At 41.2% G+C, this 22,968-nt stretch overlaps 1 protein-coding gene across 1 annotated transcript; it reads right to left on the bottom strand.

Moving 5' to 3' along the window:
• Positions 1–635: 635 nt before the first annotated feature.
• On the bottom strand, positions 636–20,714 carry LOC119773673 (NLR family CARD domain-containing protein 3-like). Its single transcript, XM_038270776.1, has 12 exons — positions 20,536–20,714; positions 20,373–20,441; positions 18,944–19,057; positions 16,643–16,756; positions 14,819–14,932; positions 9,787–9,859; positions 9,300–9,531; positions 6,800–8,585; positions 6,540–6,713; positions 6,280–6,453; positions 3,654–3,700; positions 636–1,360 (listed from the first exon to the last, which is right to left on the bottom strand). Exons 1-12 carry the CDS (start codon positions 20,586–20,588, stop codon positions 828–830), a joined length of 3,483 nt encoding a protein of 1,160 aa, XP_038126704.1. The 5' UTR covers positions 20,589–20,714; the 3' UTR covers positions 636–827.
• Between the last annotated feature and the right edge of the window lie 2,254 nt (positions 20,715–22,968).

Raw genomic sequence — 22,968 nt, 5'->3', positions numbered from 1 at the left:
TACTTGTCTTTCTGTTAGCCTGTCTGTTATTTTTATTTCATGGTTCATGTCCAGTGGAAAGAGGTTTTTGTGTTTGTCTCGTCTCCTGATCGTCCACTGTTCCTCCCCCGCAGAGTCCTCTGGGTGTTTGGCTCTATATGTGGGGAGGTTCATTTTTATTCCAGTAGGCCTGGCTCCAGGGAGGAGACCAGTTTAAAGTCCTGCATCAAGTTCTGATTCCACGTCCTGTCTCGGCTACCCTCTTCCACTGAGCCTGCTCATCTGCACCTGATCCTGTCTGCTCCTGTGCGTGACCACCTGGTCACGCTTTCGGACCCTGTCAGACTCTGAACCCTCCTGGAAGCCTGTGGATGCCTGGAAGTCTGGATCCTGCAACCTGTTTCTGTTCCTGCCTGATCTGGATCCTGTTCCTGTCTGTTCTGGATTCCTGACCAGGATCGGCTTCCAGCAAGTCTTCTGGGACTTCAGCTCTTGGGGACATTCTTGGACTGGACTGTTAAACCAGGTAAGTGGCCAACTCAGATAATCTTCTTCTGTCAGATGATCGTGGTCACTTACCTGTCTTTCTCTTGCAGATTGTCTGTGATTGGGCGGTGCCCCGCTCCCCTTCCTGCAACTTTTTGAAGTTTCTGTCTCTCCTTGAATACTGGGTCCTTCTGTCCGCGTTTCATGACACATGCCAATAGTCACTCCATTTAATAATGTGCTATAAATATTGCTCATTTTACCATTAATTTATTAATTTGTTTAAGTTAATGTGCTAGTAATATAAGGTAGCTTTAGACCAGATACTTGAAGTGGAATTTCCTTTCCGAATAGTACCATCATCACAGAGAGCAGAGTGAAGCTGAGGACTCAAACCAGAATCCAAAGCCAGGGTATAGCGGCTCAGTGAAGGTAGCGTTAAAGGTGTGAAGGTGCGTCAGATTCCCGGAGGACACTCTGTAGAAGGACAGAGTTCCAGCAGGATGATCCAAATACACCGCTACTCTGTGTGAGAGACATGAGGCAGGAATAGGGACGGCTGTCATAATGTTGTTGTGACAGACAGCGTAACCGACATCGTCGCAGCACCTCAGACTCCATGACAGTTCATTTCCTCCAAACCAGCAGTCGCTGCTGAGACCCCTCCGTGTGAGCCGTCTGTACCTCACTGATACCAGGACTCTCCCACTCCACTCCACCTCCCAGTAACAGCGACCAGTCAGGCCATTTGTGCACAGAAGTTGATTCCACTCGAATCTGTCTGGATGATCAGGATACGACTGCTCCTCGTCGACAATGTTCACCCTTTTGTTGTTGTAAGACAGTAGCAGCTTTCTGCTAACCGTGTTTGGATCCAGTTCCAGTTCACAAAAATCTGAGGAGACACAAAATAGCTGAAGTTACTCCTTTCAATCAATCAATTTAATTTGCAACAACGGGCGTTAAAAACGTGCTGTATTTTCAGGACTATAGAGCGCACCTCACTTTAAGCTGCGGCCTCTATATGTTTAGAAAAAACAGGAAACGTACATATATATAAGTCACCACACTATAAGCCGCTGATATCTACTGAACTGTTTAGTGGGAATTTACTCCAGTTAAATAAATGGAGATAGATTGATTTCACTCAGTCTGTTAGGACTCCTGTCTGTGTGGTTTGTGTTTTGTGTGTTTGTCTTCCTTCCTCCACCAGGCGGCGCCTGGTTCTGATTCACCTCCTCACACACCTGCAGAGGGTTACCTCATTAACAGAATGCTCTTAAGCTGCTGACTGCCACTACCTCGTCGCCAGAGTGTTTGCCAGTTTTGGGAACTCTAGCCAAGCCAAGTTTTGCTAATTAAAACTGAGTTTTTTTTCAACCTGAATTTTAATCTTGCTATTTTTGTCTTTGATACCCCGGCAGGAAGTCATCCTGCAAACTGGACGTTTCGGACCTTCTCTCCCTGGAAGGATCAACTGAGCCTTAAACTTAGCTGGGGATTCAAACTGGAGGTTTGGATCCACTTTCCTCCAAGGGATCATTTGAGTTTCTCACTGAGCAAGGGATTCATCTGCACCACAGTCCAAGTACTGCAGGAGTGGCAGTCAGTTTCCCCGTTCTCCTACAAACAACCGCATTCTGGGTAACCCCTGTCCGCCCTCCACCGAAAGAGACAAAGACTGGAACTCCCCACACCGACTGGAGTCTAACCCCTTGCTCACACTGGCTCCGGTGCGGTTACCGAGCCGACGGAGACCGCAACTCCCGCACACCCCCTCTCACACCGCCCTTTTCACTACGGTGCGGTGCGGCTCTGCGGCTCCGGCAACAGGTCCGGAGATTTAACTCGCGAGAACAGAAGTTCACTTGAGTTCACGTAACTTCACGCGATAACACGGCCCAAATAAGGATATTTGCGAGAGCTTGTTGCTGAGGGCTCCGGCATGCCGCAAGGATAGCTTTCTTGCTGAATTTTCTGCAGCGCCGGAGTGTCTCGGTAACCGCAGCCGGACAGCTCAGCAGCCGGTGAGAGAGGTTTACGTCTTTTTAATGACTTGGAATCACTGCAACGCCGCACCCACCGCACCGCAACGGTAAGACCGGAGTCGGTGTGAGCCGGGGGTAAGAGTCAACCACTTTTCTGGAAACGTGAGTCTGCAAACCATTTCTCCTCTTCAAGTTCGAGAATCAATTTTCCCACTGAACCTAAACTAACCGCAGTGTCTTCCCCTCACCGATCAGTTCCGGTTGAGCAGTGTTCAGAGCAACACTGGAATCTCCACAAGCTTCTCAATAAACCTGTTAAACTTTTTCCCTGGTCTCTCTGTTTTGGTTTCTCTGCATGTGGGTCCGAGCTCTTGATAAAATCATGACACAGTCGGCACTTTATTTTATCTTTCCAAAGAGAGAACAGTTCATCCTAAGGCCCTTATTGCTTTGTAATCAGCCCTGTTCTGTTCTGATCTGGACTGCATTCGTTCTCCTTACTTACAATAATGGAAATTATTCAGATTAAAATCAAATTACAGACACTTTGGTTAAACACCAATATGTTATAAATAAACCTTGAGAAAGAATCTTGCTTGTTATGGGAAGAAGTATGTCTTGTCTATAAATACTCACTCAGGCATTGTGTGGCCTTGCAGGTGATACAGACTGAGAGAAAAAAAATTTTAGTGAGTAGATAGCTTAAATTAATATATGAAATAAGAGAAATTTCAATGTTCCGACCACAGCTGTCTCCCACCGACCTTTAATGCGGCAAAAAAAATGAACGAATAGACTTTTGTTCCCCGTTGTACCTGCTGCTAGCATGTTCTTGTGCCCTTATTCTTTCATTTTCAACTTTAACTTCCCCCTCTGGCGTTTAGGAAAAATCCAAAGCAAAGCCACACGGTTCAAAGCATGGGGAAAAAGTAGCAGCTTATAGTCAGGAAAATATTTGAGGCACAACAAAACACAAACTAGTTATAATGGAATGATTAAAAAAAAGGGCAAAAGAGGCAAATCCTGACATGAACTAAACTAAGATGAAGTGACAAGTAAAGAAAAAGGAGATTATAAACAACAAGGGTTTGAAGTATAGACATGTTAAAATCTGGAAAGACAGGAGGAAAGCAAATGATTGATGATAAAAAAAAGAAAGATGTGTTTCTTTCATTGTTTATCAGTATTATTCAGACTTACACTTCTTCAGACCAGGTTTTAACCACTGCTTGCCAATATGGTCCACTCTGAAAGGTTAAAAAAAACACAGAAACAAGTGAATAAATAAATTCTCTATGTATCTACTGGACTTTTAGCGTTAAAGGTTTTCTGTCACAAAAATATAGACTTTTACATTTACGTTATATTTATGTTACTAATTAGAAACATAACTGTGACATAACTGTGACATTTATGACACCAGTACAATATGGTACTGGTGTTTACCAGTACCATATTGTACTGGAACCAGGACAATTGTCACAGGATCCAAACCTCCTCTCCAGCTCTTTCCAACAACGGCCAAACAAGCTTGAAGGCAGAATTCTGACACCTTCCTTCCATATGAAATAAACAGCGGGTTTGGTCTTCTGTTGAACCTTGTATATAAATCTTCTAATCTTTAACTGGTCTGGTCTGGTCTGTCTTTCCCTGCATTACTTTTACTTTTATATTTTAAGCAGTTTTAAAAATAGAACTTTTACAGTTTTACTTGAGTATAAAAAGCTTAAGCTTATACTCTAACTTCAACAAAATATTTTTAAACTGTAAGATTTATACTTCTACCTGAATAATAAACAATACTTTTGACACCTCTGATACATATACATTCTTTTATCGAGAAAATTTTACTACTAACAGGGCGACTATTTTACGACTTTTTACGATTATTTGCTAGGTTTCTGTTTCTGTTATGTTTTTCTTTTGAGCATTCAGTGTTACTTTACTCCTTGATTTCTAGTGTTTAGTTTTCTTTTCACCATGTTTTATATTCCTAGTTATTTGATTATCATTTTGTTGTTATTTCCAGTCTTCCAGGTTTCTATTTGTTGCTCTCTGCTGCCCTCTTGTGTTCTCCTTCTTCCCTAGCTCTTTCCCTCTATTGTTCTGTGCACACCTGCTCCCAGTTTCCTCATTAGCCCCCTCTTTGTCTCAGTCTCCTTTAAAAAGCCCTCTCTCTTCAGTTCCCCTTTGCTGGGTCCTCGACAAACACCGTCTACATGCTCCAAACTCCTTCTCTCTGTGCCTTCCTCGTTATGTTTGTGATTCCCCTGATGTCTCCATGGTTTCTGGTATGTTAGACTAGTTTTCATGTTTTTGATTTTTTGATTTTTGGACTTCTGGTTTCATGTTTGTTTGGACTTTGTTTTCCTTTTGGACTTTTGGATAACCAGCCTCTGTTTCTGTTTAGTCATTATTAAATCCACAACAGATTCACCTCTGTCTCTCAGCCTCTGCTTTTGGGTAAACACTCAATAATCAAATCCTGACATTATTAGGGCCAGGCTAGAGATTTTTTTTCTTCTATATCAAAGATAAAGTTGTAAAATTAAGAGAATAGTCTTAAAATTACGAGAATAAAGTTGTAATATTACGAGAAAAAAGTCACAAGAATATCCATTACAATAAGAAGTATTAAGCCTTAATATTAAGATAATAAAGTCCTAAAATTACAAGAAAAAAGTTGTATTTTATGACAATTTCTACAAGAAGCACTTTCTTTCCTAAAATGAGGAATGTGGAGCATCATGTGAAGTACTTTTGCATTGGTTTTACAAATAAGCAAATATTTTGGCACCAGCATCAAACTGGGCAGGATATCAAAGTGGACTCAGGTTGCTGATTGGTGGAGCTGGTCGACTGTCATCTGCTGGGCGGAGTTACAAGCTTTCTTTCTGAAACCGGTTGTAGTTTGATGACTTCGTTCTCATAATCGTCATCGTTACGACTTTATTTAAGTAATATTAGAACTTTTTTCTCGTAATGTTACGACTTTGTTCTCAAAATAAATCTCAAGAATCCAGTTGTGTGGGTTGTGTGTTTGTGTTATCTCCCTCCACCTTCAGGTGGCGCCCGGTTCTCATTGGCCCTTTCACACACCTGCGGACGGTTGCCTCATTACCTGAAGACTCTTAAGCTGCTGACTGTCACTAGCTCGACACCAGAGTGTTTGTAGTTTTGGGTACACTAGCCAAGCTGAGTTTTTGTCTCCCTGAGTCTTAACCTTGTTGTTTTTGTCTTTGCGTCTCGGCAGGAAGTCATCCTGCAAACTGGATGTTTGGGCCTTCTCCCTCTGGAAGAATTGTCTTGAGCTTCATACTGAGCAGGGGATTCATCTCCACAAGAACCGTTCAAGTACCACAGGAAATCTAAGTGGCAGTCCGCTCCACCGCTCCTCAAGGAACCAACTTAACCTGGGTAAACCCTGTCCGCCCTCCAACGAGCTAACCAATTTCTGGAACAACCCACACCGACTGGATTCGTGGAAAGACACAATTTCTAGAAACGTGAGTCCAGTTGCTGTTTCTGCTTTGCAAATTGTTGCTCAAATTTCCCAACGAGCCTGAACTAAACACTGAACTTCCCCTCTTACTTTCTAGTGCCGGTTCACTTGCGTTCAGAGTAACACTGGACCCATCTCGACTTGTTTTCAATAAAACCTGTTAAACCTTCCCCTGGTTTCTCTGAGTGGTTTCCTGCATGTGGGTCAGATTGCCGAAAAAGATCACGACAATAAAAACATTTTAAAAATCTCTAACCTGGCCCTAATACTCTATCGTACTATTTAAATTAAATCTGGAAACAGAAAAGGATTCTAACCGCATACCTGAGGATTTCTAGTTTGCAGTGTGGATCTTCCACCCTAGAAGACAGAAGCATCACTCCTGAGTCCCCTGGGTGATTGTAGCTGAGGTCCAGCTCTTTCAGGTGGAACGGGTTAGAGCTCAGAGCTTTGGCGAGAGATGCACAGCCTTCCTCTGTGATCAGGCAACCTGTAAGGCTGAGGGTTATATATGGAAAAAGATTTGAATTGATCTAAAAATTCGCTTCACCCAAAGGTTTGACATAAACCATTTGTATTCTAACCTAAGGCTCTCCAGTTTACAGTTGGGACTTTCCAATCCAGCTGAAAGTTTTTTTACTCCTGAGTCCTGCAGCTTGTTGTTACTCAGATCCAGTTCTCTCAGGCTGGAAGACTGACAGCTGAGAACTGAAGACAGAGCTTCGCAACTTCTGACAGAGAGGTTACAGCCACTCAGTCTGGGGGAAAGAAAAACAAAGAAAATACAACTAAAAGCTGTTTGTAATATAAGAGATGAAATATCTGAAATGTTCTCTCTACCTACAGGGCTCTGGTCGAGGCTTTGACCACTGGAAGCAGTTTTAGAAGAGTGTCTTCTTCAGCAGAATATTTCTTTAGGTCAAACAGAGCCAAGTCTTCGTCTGAAGTCAATAAGATAAAGACCAGAGCCGACCACTGAGCCGTAGAGAGTTTACCCGTGGAGAGGCTTCCTGATCTCAGGTACTGTTGGATCTCCTCCACAAGAGAACGGTCATTCATCTCATTCAGACATTGGAACAGATTGATGCTTTTCTCAACAGAAATATCACTAACGATTTTCTTCTTGATGTACTGGATTGTGTCTTGGTTGCTTTGTGAGATGCTCGGTTTATGTGCCTGCAGGCCGAGTAGGAGGTTTTGATTTTCTGGCTGAGAAAGTCCTAACAGAAAGCGAAGGAACATGTCGTGGTGACCAATCGCAGATTGTAAAGCTTTGTCGATAGCATGCTGGTGAAGTTGGATTGCTGCAGCTCTGCGTTCACCTCTTTCTGATGTATTTTGTTTTTCCATCATCGGATTAAGTCCAGAGTTAACGAAGGTCAGGTGGACATAAAGAGCAGCCAGGAACTCCTGAACGGTCAGATGGATGAAGCAGAAGACCTTGCTCTGGTACAGTCCTTTCTCCTCTTTAAAGATTTCCGTGAACACTCCAGAGTACAATGAGGCTTCTGTGATATCGATGCCACAATCCCTCAGGTCAGCTTCGTAGAAAATCAGGTTTCCTTTCTGCAGTTGATCAAAAGCCAGTTTGCCCAGAGACTCGATCATTGTCTTACTCTCTGGTCCCCAGTGTGGATCCGTTTCTACGCCTTTATCATACTTGACCTTCTTAATCTTGGTCTGAACCACCAGGAAGTGGATGTACATCTCGGTCAAAGTCTTGGGCAGCTCTGCTTCTTGTCTTACCTTTAGCACATCCTCTAAGACTGTAGCATTGATCCAGCAGAAAACTGGGATGTAGCACATGATGTGAAGGCTACGTGAGGATTTGATGTGGGAGACGATCAGGTTGGCTTTCCTCTTATCTTTAAACCTCTTTCTAAAGTACTCCTCCTTTTGAGAATCTGAGAATCCTCTAACTTCTGTCACCAAATCCACATTCTGAGGAGGGATCTGATTGGCCGCTGAAGGTCTTGATGTTATCCAGATTAGAGCGGATGGAAGAAGCTTCCCCCTGATCAGGTTTAACAGCAGAATGTCCACTGAAGCAGACTCCGTAACATCCGTCATGATATCCTGGCTGTGAAAGTCCAGAGGAAATCGACTCTCATCCAGACCATCAAAGATCAACAGAACCTTAAATTGATCCAAATTGCTGATGTCTTTGATTTCTGGGAAGAAGTGATGAATAAGTTTCACCAAACTTATTTTTTTGTCTTTTAGCAGATTGAGTTCTCTGAAGGTAAATGGGAAAGTAAAGTGAATATCCTGATTTGCTTTGTCTTCAGCCCAGTCCAGAGTGAACTTCTGTGTTAGGAAGGTCTTCCCAATGCCTGCGACTCCTTTGGTGAGAACTGTTCTGATTGGTTGAGCTTTTTCATGACGAGGCTTAAAGATGTCCTCCTTTCTGATCGTTTCAGGGTAGTCTAGCTTTCTGGAGGTCGTTTCGATCTGTCTGACCTCGTGTTCTTCATTAACCTCCCCGGTTCCTCCCTTTGTAATGTGGAGCTCTGTGTAGATCTGGTTTAATAAGGTGGGGTTTCCTCCTTTAGCAATTCCTTCAAAGACACACTGGAATCTCTTCTTTAGGTTCGATTTGTGTTTTTTCTGATACTCTGTTGCAGAAGCTCCTGTAAAAAGTCAAAAAATAAGAAGATTGAGAGAAGAAGATTTTCCTTTAACCTAAACAAAACCCTGGAACAAGTACGGCTATTCTTCTTGATGGATGAATATTTTAGGAAATCAATACTATTTCTTGGATATTAATTTCAAAGATTTCTCTAATCTAGCAGTGAAAACACCTGCAGTCTGAAGACAGTAAACTTAAAAGCATCAATGTATTCTTTTAATTTCAGAGCTGTTGAGCTGATTTGAATTGGTTGAGGGTTTTTTTTTATTGAAGCTTTCTGAGAGATTTTTCAAATCCACCATTTTTGGGGTTTTAAGCATGTTGAAGCACTCAGTAATGTCTAGATTTTAACCATATAAATGTTAACTTCAAAACAAATGTATTGTTCCAGCAAGTTTTTTTGGAATGCAACATTACCACTATTAGCAAACAGCCCCAAGCATGATACTTACACTGTCATGCCTGATAGCTGCAGCAAAGTTTTTATGTGTTAGTAATTTTTACTTCTCAAAACTGTACTATTATTGTGGCTAGAAAGTGGACTAAAGAAATGGCCATTTTGGAGCATTTGTTTCTCTCTTGTTGAGACTTCCTCAGTTCCGCTTTCTGTTAAAATCCAACAAAAACAATTTTTTCCACTCTTTTAGCCTCAGAGTTACTTCTATTTTACCCCAGTGTCTCTCTAAACACGTTTAAATGTTAATCTTAATCTTACTGCCGTGTAGATAATCTGCCAGCTTCTTGTGTTTCATTCTCTGCAGAAAGTCAAGCGTAAGCTTCAGAAATGACTCTCCACTCATTGCCCCTCGGTCTTCATCGTCTTCTCCATCCAGCAGCTCTTCATTCTCTTCTCGGGACCTTAAGCATTCATAGTAATCTGGTCCAATAACATTTTGGAATTTCTTTAGTTCTGTCTTTACAAAACTGATGATGTTTTCCTCTAGAGCCTGAAACAAATAAAAAAAATAATCACGGACTTACATCAAGCAGTGCTAGGAAGTCAACGATAGAAATCAGTGAGGCTTAATCACTATAAATAGGATGAGTAAAACCATCATTAAAGTAAACTGTATTTTACAACCTAACATTTCCCCTGCAACTGATTAAAGTGGATCTAATTAATTATTTATTGATTGACAGCTGTCGTTTTTAAATTCAATTTTTTGAGGAAACAAGGTGTTGAATCTAAGTATTTGTAATACCTTGAATATTGAGTTCAGTTCAGTTTGAGGATCAGGGGAGCATGGAACACCTCTTAACATCTGCTGTTTAGATCTGAGAAAACAAAAAGACATTTTAGCACAAACAGAATTCACTCCTAGTTAGATAGAACAGCAGCGTGAAACCATTCCATTCTGTTTTTGACGGATGAAACCAAAAGATAAATCACATCTCCAATAGGAAATTTAATTATCCAGAAACTATGACACAAACCTGACTAAATCGCGAAATAAAACAGCGTGATTGGATGTAAGGAGAGCAGAGACAGAGGAAACTCCATGTAATGCGTATTAAAAGCATTAATACGCATTACATGTGTCCGACATGGCCTTTCGCTGTTTCCTCGCTGGTTCCACCATGATAACTGCACAAAGATCGCCACTGTGCTAGCAACGAGCATGCTTTTAACTGGGGGCGTGTAGCAGTTCTCGCCGTAAAGCAAGACCGACTCTCGCGAGACTTCTGAGCCTGTGGGTGCGGGCCGAGGGCTCCTGCAATTGCAAGTGCGGTATTTCCCCCACAGACCTCCAGGGCGGCCGAGAATACCTTTGTTCAACCTGAAATGACTCATTTAATCATCCAAAACGTTATGGAACACATTAATAAACTGAAAAATGTTGCATAGTATGCCTTTAAGTACCCTTTTTAGGTATCTATACTTTTCTCTATTACTTATTTTTCTTCCTACTTCTGACTTCTACTCATTACATTTTCACACAAGTATCTGTACTTTCTATTCCTTACATTTTTAAAACAAATGTTACTCGTTACTCTTTGGTTTAATGTTTCTAAATATTTATTTCCCGTCATGTGCTCCATCCAATGCAGATCATTGGCTCCATCCACATAGAGTGAAAACTAGTGTGATTGGATGAGTCATAGAACGCAAACACTCATTGGTTAGCTAAAGGAAATCATCAGAAGCAAGCAGGTGTTCTTCAAACTGCTACCGTGAATTGTCTTTGCCATGCTACAATGTGGGATTCAGAAAAAGATGTTGAAATGTCTGAAAGGTCGGACACAGGCGAGAGCGTATCGGGAGACGGAGACCAACAAGACCTCCCTCATCCTTGGCCCTATCTCAGAGAATTATTAGAAATAGTCCAAAAATTGAGCTTTCAATTCATCTAGTGGCATCTGGCTGGTTTTTAAAGGTTACTTTATACAGGTGCTGGTCATAAAATTAGAATATCATGAAAAAGTAGATTGATTTCAGTAATTCCATTTAAAAAGTGAAACTTGTATATTATATTCATACATTACATACAAACTCATATATTTCAGATGTTTATTTTGTTTAATTTTGATGATTACAAATGACAACAAATCTCAAATTCATCATATCAGAAAATTAGAATATTGTGAAAAGGTTCAAAATTGATGGCCCCTGGTGCCACACTCTAATCAGCTAATTAACTCAAACCACCTGCAAAAGCCTTTAAATGGTCTTTCAGTCTAGTTCTATAGGCTACACAATCATGGGGAAGACTGCTGACTTGACAGTTGTCCAAAAGACGACCATCGACACCTTGCACAAGGAGGGCAAGACACAAAAGGTCATCGCTAAAGAGGCTGGCTGTTCACAGAGCTCAGTGTCCAAGCACATTAATAGAGAGGCGAAGGGAAGGAAAAGATGTGGTCGAAAAAAGTGTACAAGCAAGAGAGATAACCGCACCCTGGAGAGGATTGTGAAACAAAACCCATTCAAAAATGTGGGGGAGATTCACAAAGAGTGGACTGCAGCTGGAGTGAGTGCTTCAAGAACCACCACACACAGACGTATGAAAGACATGGGTTTCTGCTGTCGCATTCCTTGTGTCAAGCCACTCTTGAACCACAGACAGCGTCAGAAGCGTCTTGCCTGGGCTAAAGAGAAACAGGACTGGACTGCTGGTGAGTGGTCCAAAGTCATGTTCTCTGATGAAAGTAAATTTTGCATTTCCTTTGGAAATCAAGGTCCCAGAGTCTGGAGGAAAAGAAGAGAGGCACTTCATCCACGTTGCTTGAAGTCCAGTGTAAAGTTTCCACAGTCAGTGATGGTTTGGGGTGCCATGTCATCTGCTGGTGTTGGTCCATTGTGTTTTCTGAGGTCCAGGGTCAACGCAGCCACATACCAGGAAGTTTTAGAGCACTTCATGCTTCCTGCAGCTGACCAACTTTTTGGAGATGGAGATTTCATTTTCCAACAGGACTTGGCACCTGCACACAGTGCCAAAGCTACCAGTACCTGGTTGAAGGACCATGGTATCCCTGTTCTTAATTGGCCAGCAAACTCTCCTGACCTTAACCCCATAGAAAATCTATGGGGTATTGTGAAGAAGAAGATGCAATACACCAGACCCAACAATTCAGAAGAGCTAAAAGCCACTATTAGAGCAGCCTGGGCTATCATAACACCTGAGCAGTGCCACAGACTGATCGACTCCATGCCACGCCGCATTGCTGCAGTAATACAGGCCAAAGGAGGCCCAACTAAATACTGAGAGCTGTACATGCTCATACTTTTCATGTTCATACTTTTCAGTTGGCCAACATTTCTATAAATCCTTTGTTTTTATTGGTCTTCAGTAATATTCTAATTTTCTGATATGATGAATTTGAGATTTTCATTTGTTGTCATTTGTAATCATCAAAATTAAACAAAATAAACATCTGAAATATATGAGTTTGTATGTAATGGATGAATATAATATACAAGTTTCACTTTTTAAATGGAATTACTGAAATCAATCTACTTTTTCATGATATTCTAATTTTATGACCAGCACCTGTACTTTTAAACTTTCAGTAGTTTCTGGAGCACATACTTTTTCACTTTTACTTGAGTAAAGAGGTCAAGTTGATACTTCAACTTTTACCAGAGTGTTTTTAAACTGCAGTATCTATACTTCTACTGAAGTAACAAATGTGTGAACTTTTGACACCACTGCCCACGGGGATTACTTTCTTGTGTTGGCTTATACAAGGGAGCTCTGTGATTGGTTGCAAACCATCCCGTTTAAAAAAAAAATTGTGTATCGAGGCATGTCATGAAAATCTCAAAAATCAACACACAAATGCAGTGAAGTTTAAAGAACTCTGGTACTTTGGTATTTAATTTATAATTGTTTATGGACCAAAAATACTTCGGCGAAGCATGTGACGTGCATGCGTGAATCACATATGTGTATTTGTGAAAATTGAGACCGATCAACCTCCATAGTGACTTACCACTTGGGTTAGTCAGCCATGTTGTCATAATTATAAGAAACAATACAGCTTCTCTGGATTCAGTGTAATCACTAATTGTAGAAAAAGAACTTCTGAAAATGTCTGAATGCCCAAAAATACAAATTAAAAAAAAAGTCAGGATGTTTTAGCTGTTTTAAAAAGTCATGGATGGAGTTGCTGTGTTCTTACTTCCCCGTTACTTCAGGGCGAGTACGAGTAGAAGATTGAAGAGGTTTGCAGCCCAGCTGGGTTTAATTGTAAATTTGGGGTTACCCTTTAAGCAGAGGTTGTTGTACGGGCAAAATATCCGCATTTATTACAAACAGATTTGGATGCTTTTTAATAATTACTATATTAGAAGATTTTAGTTTTATTAAACTTTTTTGATGTTCCCGTTAAAAGGGAGTTTTTCCTCTCCACTGTCGCTACAAGCATGCTTAGTGTGAGCGAATTCCTTAGAGTCAATGATTCGATGCCACCAACTGGTTTTCCTTAAATAGAAAACATTGCATTTGACTGGATGACCTGATTGAAATATAAAGTGCCTTGACATGACATGTGTTGTGAAATGGCGTTATAGAAATAAACTGAATTGAAATAAAGGAGTCCTATTTCCCTGAAAAATGCTGGAATTCTGCATCTGAGTATTACAGTTAATTAATTAATGTCAGGAATCCAGTTTGTGTGGTCTGTTTTTGTGTTTCCTTTCTCTCTGGAAGGTTCAACTGAGCTTCTAACTGAGCTGGGGTTCCAAACAGGAAGTTTGGATCCACTTTCCCCAAGAGTTCGTTTGAGCTTTACACCGAGCAAAGGCTTCATCTGCACCGCAGCCTGTTCAAGTACCGCAGGAAATCAGAGTGGCAGTCAGCTTCTCCGTTCACTCCAAACAGGAAGTTTGGATCCACTTTCCCCAAGAGGCCGTTTGAGCTTCACACCGAGCAAAGGTTTCTTCTGCACCACAGCCCATTCAAGTACTACAGGAGATCTGAGTGGCAGTCAACTTCTCCATTCACCAAGGAACAATCGCTGTCTGAGTAACCCAGTCCGCCCATCACCAAACAGGACAATCTCTGGTACAATCCTCACAGACAGGATTCCATAAAGGACACCTTTTCCTGGAGAAGTGAGTCTGCACCCTTTTCCTCCTATTCAAAAACAAAGATTTCAAATTTCCCACTGAGCCTGAACTAACCACAGTGTCTTCCCCTCACCTTCCAGTTCCGGTCTGAGCAGCACTGGTTTCATCACCATTATTCCAAATAAAGCTGTTCAAACGTTTCCCTGCTCTCTCTGTTTGGTCTTCTGCATTTTGGGGTCAGACTTTTGAATATAATTATGACAATTAACACTTTTCATATGAAAACAAACCATTTTGAGAAATTATATTTAATTTAGTTGTCATGTTGAGGCCATAAAAAAGTGTGATAGTAATTTATGTATTTTCTTCATTTATGCCCAGAAACAAAGACTGAATAAAAAATAAAAAATAAATCTAATCCGCTTCCTGAAAAAAAAAATCCTTGGGAAGGTTTTAAAAGAAACTTAATCTTTTTTTATTCTTACTCTCCTTCCAATAAGCTGGTGTCCAGCTTTGGAGACAGTTTTAGGAATCGTGTCCCAGTCAGTTTTCAGGGACATGCAGCTGGCAGTATAGAAGCCAGGTTTCTGCACATTGTTCAAGGGAGAAACAAACATCAATGCATATTATGGTAGTGATCAGTTTGATAATCTGAGCAGAAAATCAAAAAAGAAATTAAAGAGATTATTTAACATTGAAACCAACTCAGAGCATTATATTCTCACCCTTCATGTTCATGCTGGTCGTTGTCTTTGAACACGGTTATTGGATCCATGGAACGATCACTCTTCAGGGAAACACAGCTGGTTGGAGGCGATTCTGGGCTCTTCTGATTACTACTGTCATAAATCAACAATAAATATTTAATATGCATCTGCTGCAAGATAACGGAACAGTTTAAGGTCAAGCAGAGTCTGTTAAAGTTATAAATGGGTCTGGGGAAGTGTTGGTCTATTCGGTTAGAGGGTTACCAGGTTAGATCCCCACAAGCTCCACTCTGGGTTCCTGAGCAAGACCCTTAACCCCACGCTGCTCCCCAGGCGCTGCAAAATGGCAGCCCACTGCTCCCCAAGGGGAGGGGTTAAATTTAGAGTTAAATTAGATCAATAAAGTTCAATTCCCCATTCTAAGCCATCTTTCTGCCAGCTTTATTTTGGTAGATAGGGTTGTTTCCCAGAGACCGAGGTCATGCTTGATCAAATAACACATAGATTTTAATGTGTTAATGTAGCTACTGTCTATACTTGTTTATCAGTTAAGATTTTTATGAGAATATAAATATTGATTTGGGTGATTTAACAAGAGCGATTGCGTAACTGGTGGCAAGTGCAAAACTGTTGGAGACGCCCTATTTAAATGATGGTTTTGTGCATTTTGTGGTTTGCGGCATGGCGAGTTTGGACAGCAGAAAGCGCAAAAGGAAATTTGACCCCATGGAAATGGAGGTGTTGGTGGATGAAGCCAACAAACATTTAAGTGAGCTACAGCAAAGAAGTGTGCCTGTCACACAGAGGAACGCTATATGTGAACAAATCTGTAATAAAGTAAACGCTGTTGGTGAAACCTTGCGAACAGTGGATGAAGTAAAAAGAAGATACCAGGATATTAGAAGGCGAACCAAAGAAAAACTGGCATATAACAAAACATCTGCGAACAAAGCAGGAGGGGGCACAGTAGATGAGATGCCTCTGACCAGCATTGAGGAACAAGTACAGCTGACGCTCTGTGAGGATCACTGGAATTGCAGCTCCAAAATGGCAATGCTGGATAAACGATATGTTTTGATGATCGTTTCCTCGTTCATTCCAAAAATATTCACACGGAGTGAAAAAATGCGTTCTCTGCGTCTCCTTGCTTCATTTCCATGTCTCCTTCTTGCGACAATAACCGCTGCCATGTGTGCGCAATTACGCATACAGACCATTTGCACCTTCTTTTTGAAACGTGTTAAATATAGAGTCAGATACCGTTAGCAAAATTGCTTTCAAGTTTAATAAATCACTTTGCGAGTGCTAAATTAATATATTTACATGTTCTCCTCCCACAAGACGCACTTTTGCGTGTAAACGCCCCATATTGCATATTCATTGCAGAAAAAGTACTAAATGGATAAGAGGCACTATTTAGCACGTTTTAAAGACCAAATCCTTTTAGCACGCTGTTGATAGATCAGTTTGTACATTTTTTAGCGTGTGCAGTGAAATAGCTCACGTTTTTATACACGCAAACCTTTGATAGATCCGGCCTAAAGACTGCAAATGGACTGCAAAGAGACCACACAAAGACTGCACATAGACTGCAAATGGACTGCACATAGACCACACATAGATCCAAAAGAAACTGCACACAGACTGCACAGATTGCAAATAGCCGCATAGACCACACATACCTTCAACTGATTCTTCACAGATTCTTTCTTACAGACGTGTTTCTTTAAAAATCCTTGTTTTTACTTCTTCTTTCTCAGCTCCAAGTCCCAGAAATTAATTTACATCCCTGATAATGTTTTTCATACATAAAAAAATGTTGATTTTGTTGTTAATTCTTACATTTTATGTTTAGACTGGAGTCCTTCTTTAAACACAGTGATCGGATCCATTGACCTGTCACTCCTCATAGAAACGCAGCTGCTTGGAGACAGAGGTGGTCTCTGCCGATCCCCGCTGGTAGAAACACAGAAAATAAGAGTGAGAAATGTTTCTATCACTGTTTTCAAGCATTAATATTAGGTTTAAGCCATCCTTAAATAATTCAACCAACAGATAAATTTTCCTCGTCTTGATTTTTTATATTGACATTCATCAGTAAATTAATAAAACAAGATCGCAATGACAGAACAGAGCAGCTCAACAAACGGAGCATCGAGGATCCAGTGTCAAAGCGTCTTGATTGGCGTTTGGTGTTCAAGCGAATTGGACACCCAGAGAACGTTTGATCTGAACCCACCATTAGACCGCACATAGACTGCACATAGACTGCACATAGACTTCACAAAGACTGCACATAGACTGCACATGGACTGCACATGGACTTCACATAGACTGCACATGGACTGCACATGGACTTCACAAAGACTGCACATAGACTGCACATGGACTTCACAAAGACTGCACATAGACTGCACATAGACTGCACATAGACTTCACAAAGACTGCACATAGACTGCACATAGACTGCACATGGGCTGTACATGTACTGCACATGGACTTCACAAAGACTGCACATAGACTGCACATAGACTTCACAAAGACTGCACATAGACTGCACATAGACTGCACATGGACTTCACAGAGACTGCACATAGACTGCACATAGACTGCACATGGACTTCACAAAGACTGCACACAGACTGCACATAGACTGCACATAGACTGCACATAGACTTCACAAAGACTGCACACAGACTGCACATAGACTGCACATGGACTTCACAAAGACTGCACATAGACTGCACATAGACTTCACAAAGACTGCACATAGACTGCACATGGACTTCACAAAGACTGCAAATAGACTGCACATAGACTGCACATGGACTTCACAAAGACTGCACATAGACTGCACATAGACTGCACATAGACTGCACATAGACTTCACAAAGACTGCACACAGACTGCACATAGACTGCACATGGACTGCACATAGACTGCACATAGACTGCACATAGACTGCACATAGACTTCACAAAGACTGCACATAGACTGCACATAGACTGCACATGGGCTGTACATGTACTGCACATGGACTTCACAAAGACTGCACATAGACTGCACATGGGCTGTACATGTACTGCACATGGACTTCACAAAGACTGCACATTGACTGCACATAGACTGCACATGGACTTCACAAAGACTGCACATAGACTGCACATAGACTGCACATAGACTGCACATGGACTGCACTTGTACTGCACATGTACTGCACATGGACTTCACAAAGACTGCACATAGACTGCACATAGACTGCACATAGACTGCACATAGACAGCACATAGACTTCACAAAGACTGCACACAGACTGCACATAGACTGCACATGGACTGCACATAGACTGCACATAGACTGCACATAGACTGCACATAGACTTCACAGAGACTGCACATAGACTGCACATAGACTGCACATGGACTTCACAAAGACTGCACATAGACTGCACATGGGCTGTACATGTACTGCACATGGACTTCACAAAGACTGCACATAGACTGCACATGGGCTGTACATGTACTGCACATGGACTTCACAAAGACTGCACATAGACTGCACATAGACTGCACATGGACTTCACAAAGACTGCACATAGACTGCACATAGACTGCACATAGACTGCACATAGACTGCACATGGACTGCACATGTACTACACATGTACTGCACATGGACTTCACAAAGACTGCACATAGACTGCACATGGGCTGTACATGTACTGCACATGGACTTCACAAAGACTGCACATAGACTGCACATAGACTGCACATGGACTTCACAAAGACTGCACATAGACTGCACATAGACTGCACATAGACTGCACATGGACTGCACATGCACTGCACATGTACTGCACATGGACTTCACAAAGACTGCACATAGACTGCACATGGGCTGTACATAGACTGCATATGGACTGCACATTGACAGCATATAGACTGCACATGGACTGCACATAGACTGCACATGGACTGCATATATCTTAAACTCATTCTTCACAGATTCTGTCTTACAGACATGTTTCTTTAAAAATCCTTGTTTTTACTTCTTCTTTCTCAGCTCCAAGTCCAAGAAATTAATTTACATCCCTGATAATGTTTTTCATAGATAAAAAAATGGTGATTTTGTTGTTAATTCTTACATTTTATGTTTAGACTGGAGTCCTTCTTTAAACACAGTGATCGGATCCATTGACCTGTCACCCCTCATAGAAACACAGCTGCTTGGAGACAGAGGTAGTCTCTGCCGATCCCCGCTGGTAGAAACACAGAAAATAAGAGTGAGAAATGTTTCTATCACTGTTTTCAAACATTAATATTAGGTTTAAACCATCCTTAAATAATTTAACCAACAGATAATTTTACTTGTCTCGATTTTTTATCTTTTTACCAGGTCCAAGTTCAAATTGGATTGCTGGTAGTAAAACCTCTTTATAGCTGTTATGTGAATTAATGACTATGAAGTTGATACTAGAGTTATATTGAAATTCATCAGTAAATTAATAAAACAATGGAAGTCATTGGCGGCTAAAAGGACATTGCACTGGTCCATCTGCTGATGTGGTTGGTTGATGTCGCTGTCGCTTGGGATTGCCACATCTATCACTACTGCCTTCTTCTGCTGCTTGTCGATCAACACGATGTCTGGTTGGTTAGCCATCACCTGTTTGTCAGTCTGGATCTTGAAATCCCACAGGATCTTAGCTCGGTCATTCTCAACTACCTTAGGAGGTGTCTTCCATTTTGACCTTGGGACTTCAAGTCCATATTTTTTTTTTATTATTATTATTACAGACTCAAGGTCCAATATACATTAAAAGAAAACAGATACACTAAGAATAAAAAAAGAATAAAAGTACAACAGAGAAGGTGCCTACCCCTTCAGGAGGCAGTCATACCAATGTCTCCAAAGCACAGACGAATATTTAACTGCACTATATTTGACATTGGTCATCAGACTCATTTAGACGACAAATAAATTTATACATAAGCTTTCTCAAAACAGCCATAATACTCCTGACACTAACAGATACAAAGAATTCACTGGCACTGGTCCATCTGGGCTTATTTAACAAAAGTCTTAGTGCATCATTATAAGCCACCTTCAACTTATGCAGACTGGCTATTTTAAAGTTGCACCACAAATGTGCCGTATACAGTGATGTGCAATATGATCTGAACAAGTTCAGTTTCACTGCGTCAGAACAGAAAAATCCATACATATATATATATATAAAACACCACATCCATAGAATTGTCTGTAAAGCAACTTCAGATAACATGATTTGAATTAGCACCAGACTGTGCATGTTGCTTTAGGTCAATAGAATACATTAATTAGGCTATGTATGCTTCCAAAAAAAAATCCCCCTCATTTTTATTTTTACAACTCGACTGCTGATAAGATGGGATAAAGTGCGTTCCTTCTCTACTAAATACGGGACAGGTACTTCTATTTCTAAATACAGAAAGATTCAGTTTTTCAAGGGACAGTTGGCAACCCTAATAAATAGAAAAACCACCCTGCATATCTTTAGGAATGTAAAACATAGAAACATAGAGAGAAATCACCTTCCATCAGCAGGAAGTTCAAATAAAAGTCGAAGACTTCTGACAGACACCTGGTCAGAGGACGCAGAGCTGAGGATATGAAATAATGATGGCTAAATAAAGTGGGTCCTGAGCTGTGATGTGAAAAATATCTACTGTTGACAGTTAGAAAGGAATATCTTACCTCTGAGGTTTGGCCTGGGCCTCAGGTTGCCCTGTTGGCCCTGGCTGCTCCATAGCAGAGGTTTCACAGAGACAGCCGCTCTGGAGAGTCGGTGTTCAGAACAACCTCAACGACTCCAACTGCTCCAAACCGAGATTATTTACCCAAAATATTATTCAACAGTGAAGAGGAGATTGCATTGCTTAAAATAAACTCAAACCGGTCTGCTCCTTTCCTGGTTTGACACTTCCTGCATTTTTCTCTAGTGACTCATAAATAGTTAATATATAACTAATAAAAAACTGCTTCGGTTTTGAGTAACCATGAAAGCATAAATAATCAACAGTAAAACAAATAAATTATTAGAGAATTATAAACTTTTTATAGGGATGTTTTTCAGTACAGGTTAAATCAATGCCTTCAATGATCAGAAACAATAAAAGCTCTAAAGAATGATTAAAAATATAGACAGATAGAAGATTTTTCAGCAATTATTTCTCACCTTTTGAACTTCCAGTATAACTGAGGATCTAGAATAGTGTAGAAAATCCCTCCAGAAGAGAAAGTTGCTGTGTGCCCTCATCAGTCGTGGAGTCTATGGGAATTTTAAAAGAAACCTCAACTTGAAAGTTCAGAAGAGATGAAAAACCAGTCTGACCTGTATTTCTATGGGTTTCACCACTAGAGGGAGCTTTAATTTTGACTTGTAATGGAGAAGCAGAAATGTTTTCTTTTTTTTTTTATTATTGCTTTTTAAAGGTTCATACACTTGAATTTTCTCACATTTTGCAGCATCGCTTTAGATTTCATTATAGATATAGTTTAATTATTAATCAGCGGGGTCCAAATAAAGTAAATAATCAACCAGTAAAGGTCCAGAGACATTTTTAATTATAATCTGTTACTTTAAACAGAATTTAACCCTAAAATAAAATAAAATGTATATGTATCCGTGTTGTACATTGACTTTTAAAAAAAAAAAAAAAAAAAAAAAAAAAAATATATATATATATATATATATATATATATATATATATATATATATATATATATATATATATATATATATATATATATATATATATATATATATATATATATATTAAAAAATAGAAAACGATTCCGTTTTAATATCAAAGTGTTTTTTCAATTGGAGATCAAAAATCGTTCAGTTTGGTATATAAACTATTTCCTGACTCACTTTCTTTATAAAACCCCTGAACTGAGCGTTTGTTATTTTCTTTCTTTTTTCTGTCTTAATGACCAAATTGACCAAATGCCCTTTTCCATTCAGCGATCTAAATGCAGAGATTTATTTCTATATAGCAGATATCTATTATTTCAGTTAGTTTGGTGGGGGGTAACATTGAGCATGCACATACGTTTTTAGTATAATAACACTTGTTTGTGAGACTGGAAACTTTGAAAGTCTTCAAATAAATTTCAGATTCTAACACTGCAGGAGACCTAACAGTGCAGCTCTGGGTCCTGATAGTGCAGCTCTGGATCCTTACAGTGCAGCTCTGGATCCTTATAGTGCAGCTCTGGGTCCTGACAGTGCAGCTCCGGGTCCTGACAGTGCAGCTCCTGGTCCTGACAGTTCAGCTCCAGGTCCTGACAGTGCAGCTCCAGGTCCTGACAGTGCAGCTCCGGGTCCTGACAGTGCAGCTCCGGGTCCTGACAGTGCAGCTCCGGGTCCTGACAGTGCAGCTCCGGGTCCTGACAGTGCAGCTCCGGGTCCTGACAGTGCAGCTCCGGGTCCTGACAGTGCAGCTCCTGGTCCTGACAGTGCAACTCTGGATCCTGACAGTGCAGCTCCGGGTCCTGACAGTGCAGCTCCGGGTCCTGACAGTGCAGCTCCGGGTCCTGACAGTGCAACTCTGGATCCTTACAGTGCAGCTCCGGGTCCTGACAGTGCAGCTCCGGGTCCTGACAGTGCAGCTCTGGGTCCTGACAGTGCAGCTCCGGGTCCTGACAGTGCAGCTCCTGGTCCTGACAGTGCAGCTCTGGGTCCTTACAGTGCAGCTCCGGGTCCTTACAGTGCAGCTCCTGGTCCTGACAGTGCAACTCTTGGTCCTTACAGTGCAACTCTGGATCCTTACAGTGCAGCTCCGGGTCCTGACAGTGCAACTCTTGGTCCTTACAGTGCAGCTCTGGATCCTTACAGTGCAGCTCTGGATCCTTACAGTGCAGCTCCGGGTCCTGACAGTGCAGCTCCAGGTCCTGACAGTTCAGCTCCAGGTCCTGACAGTGCAACTCTTGGTCCTTATAGTGCAGCTCTTGGTCCTTACAGTGCAACTCTGGATCCTTACAGTGCAGCTCCGGGTCCTGACAGTGCAGCTCCGGGTCCTGACAGTGCAGCTCTTGGTCCTGACAGTGCAACTCCTGGTCCTTACAGTGCAACTCTGGATCCTTACAGTGCAGCTCCGGGTCCTGACAGTGCAGCTCCTGGTC

This window comes from Cyprinodon tularosa, unplaced genomic scaffold, assembly GCF_016077235.1.
Source record: "Cyprinodon tularosa strain WSP-4 unplaced genomic scaffold, ASM1607723v1 ctg777, whole genome shotgun sequence".
In the NCBI taxonomy this organism is placed as follows: domain Eukaryota; kingdom Metazoa; phylum Chordata; class Actinopteri; order Cyprinodontiformes; family Cyprinodontidae; genus Cyprinodon; species Cyprinodon tularosa.
Note: the sequence above shows the minus strand (reverse complement) of the source record. Positions and strands in the feature narration are given on the sequence as shown.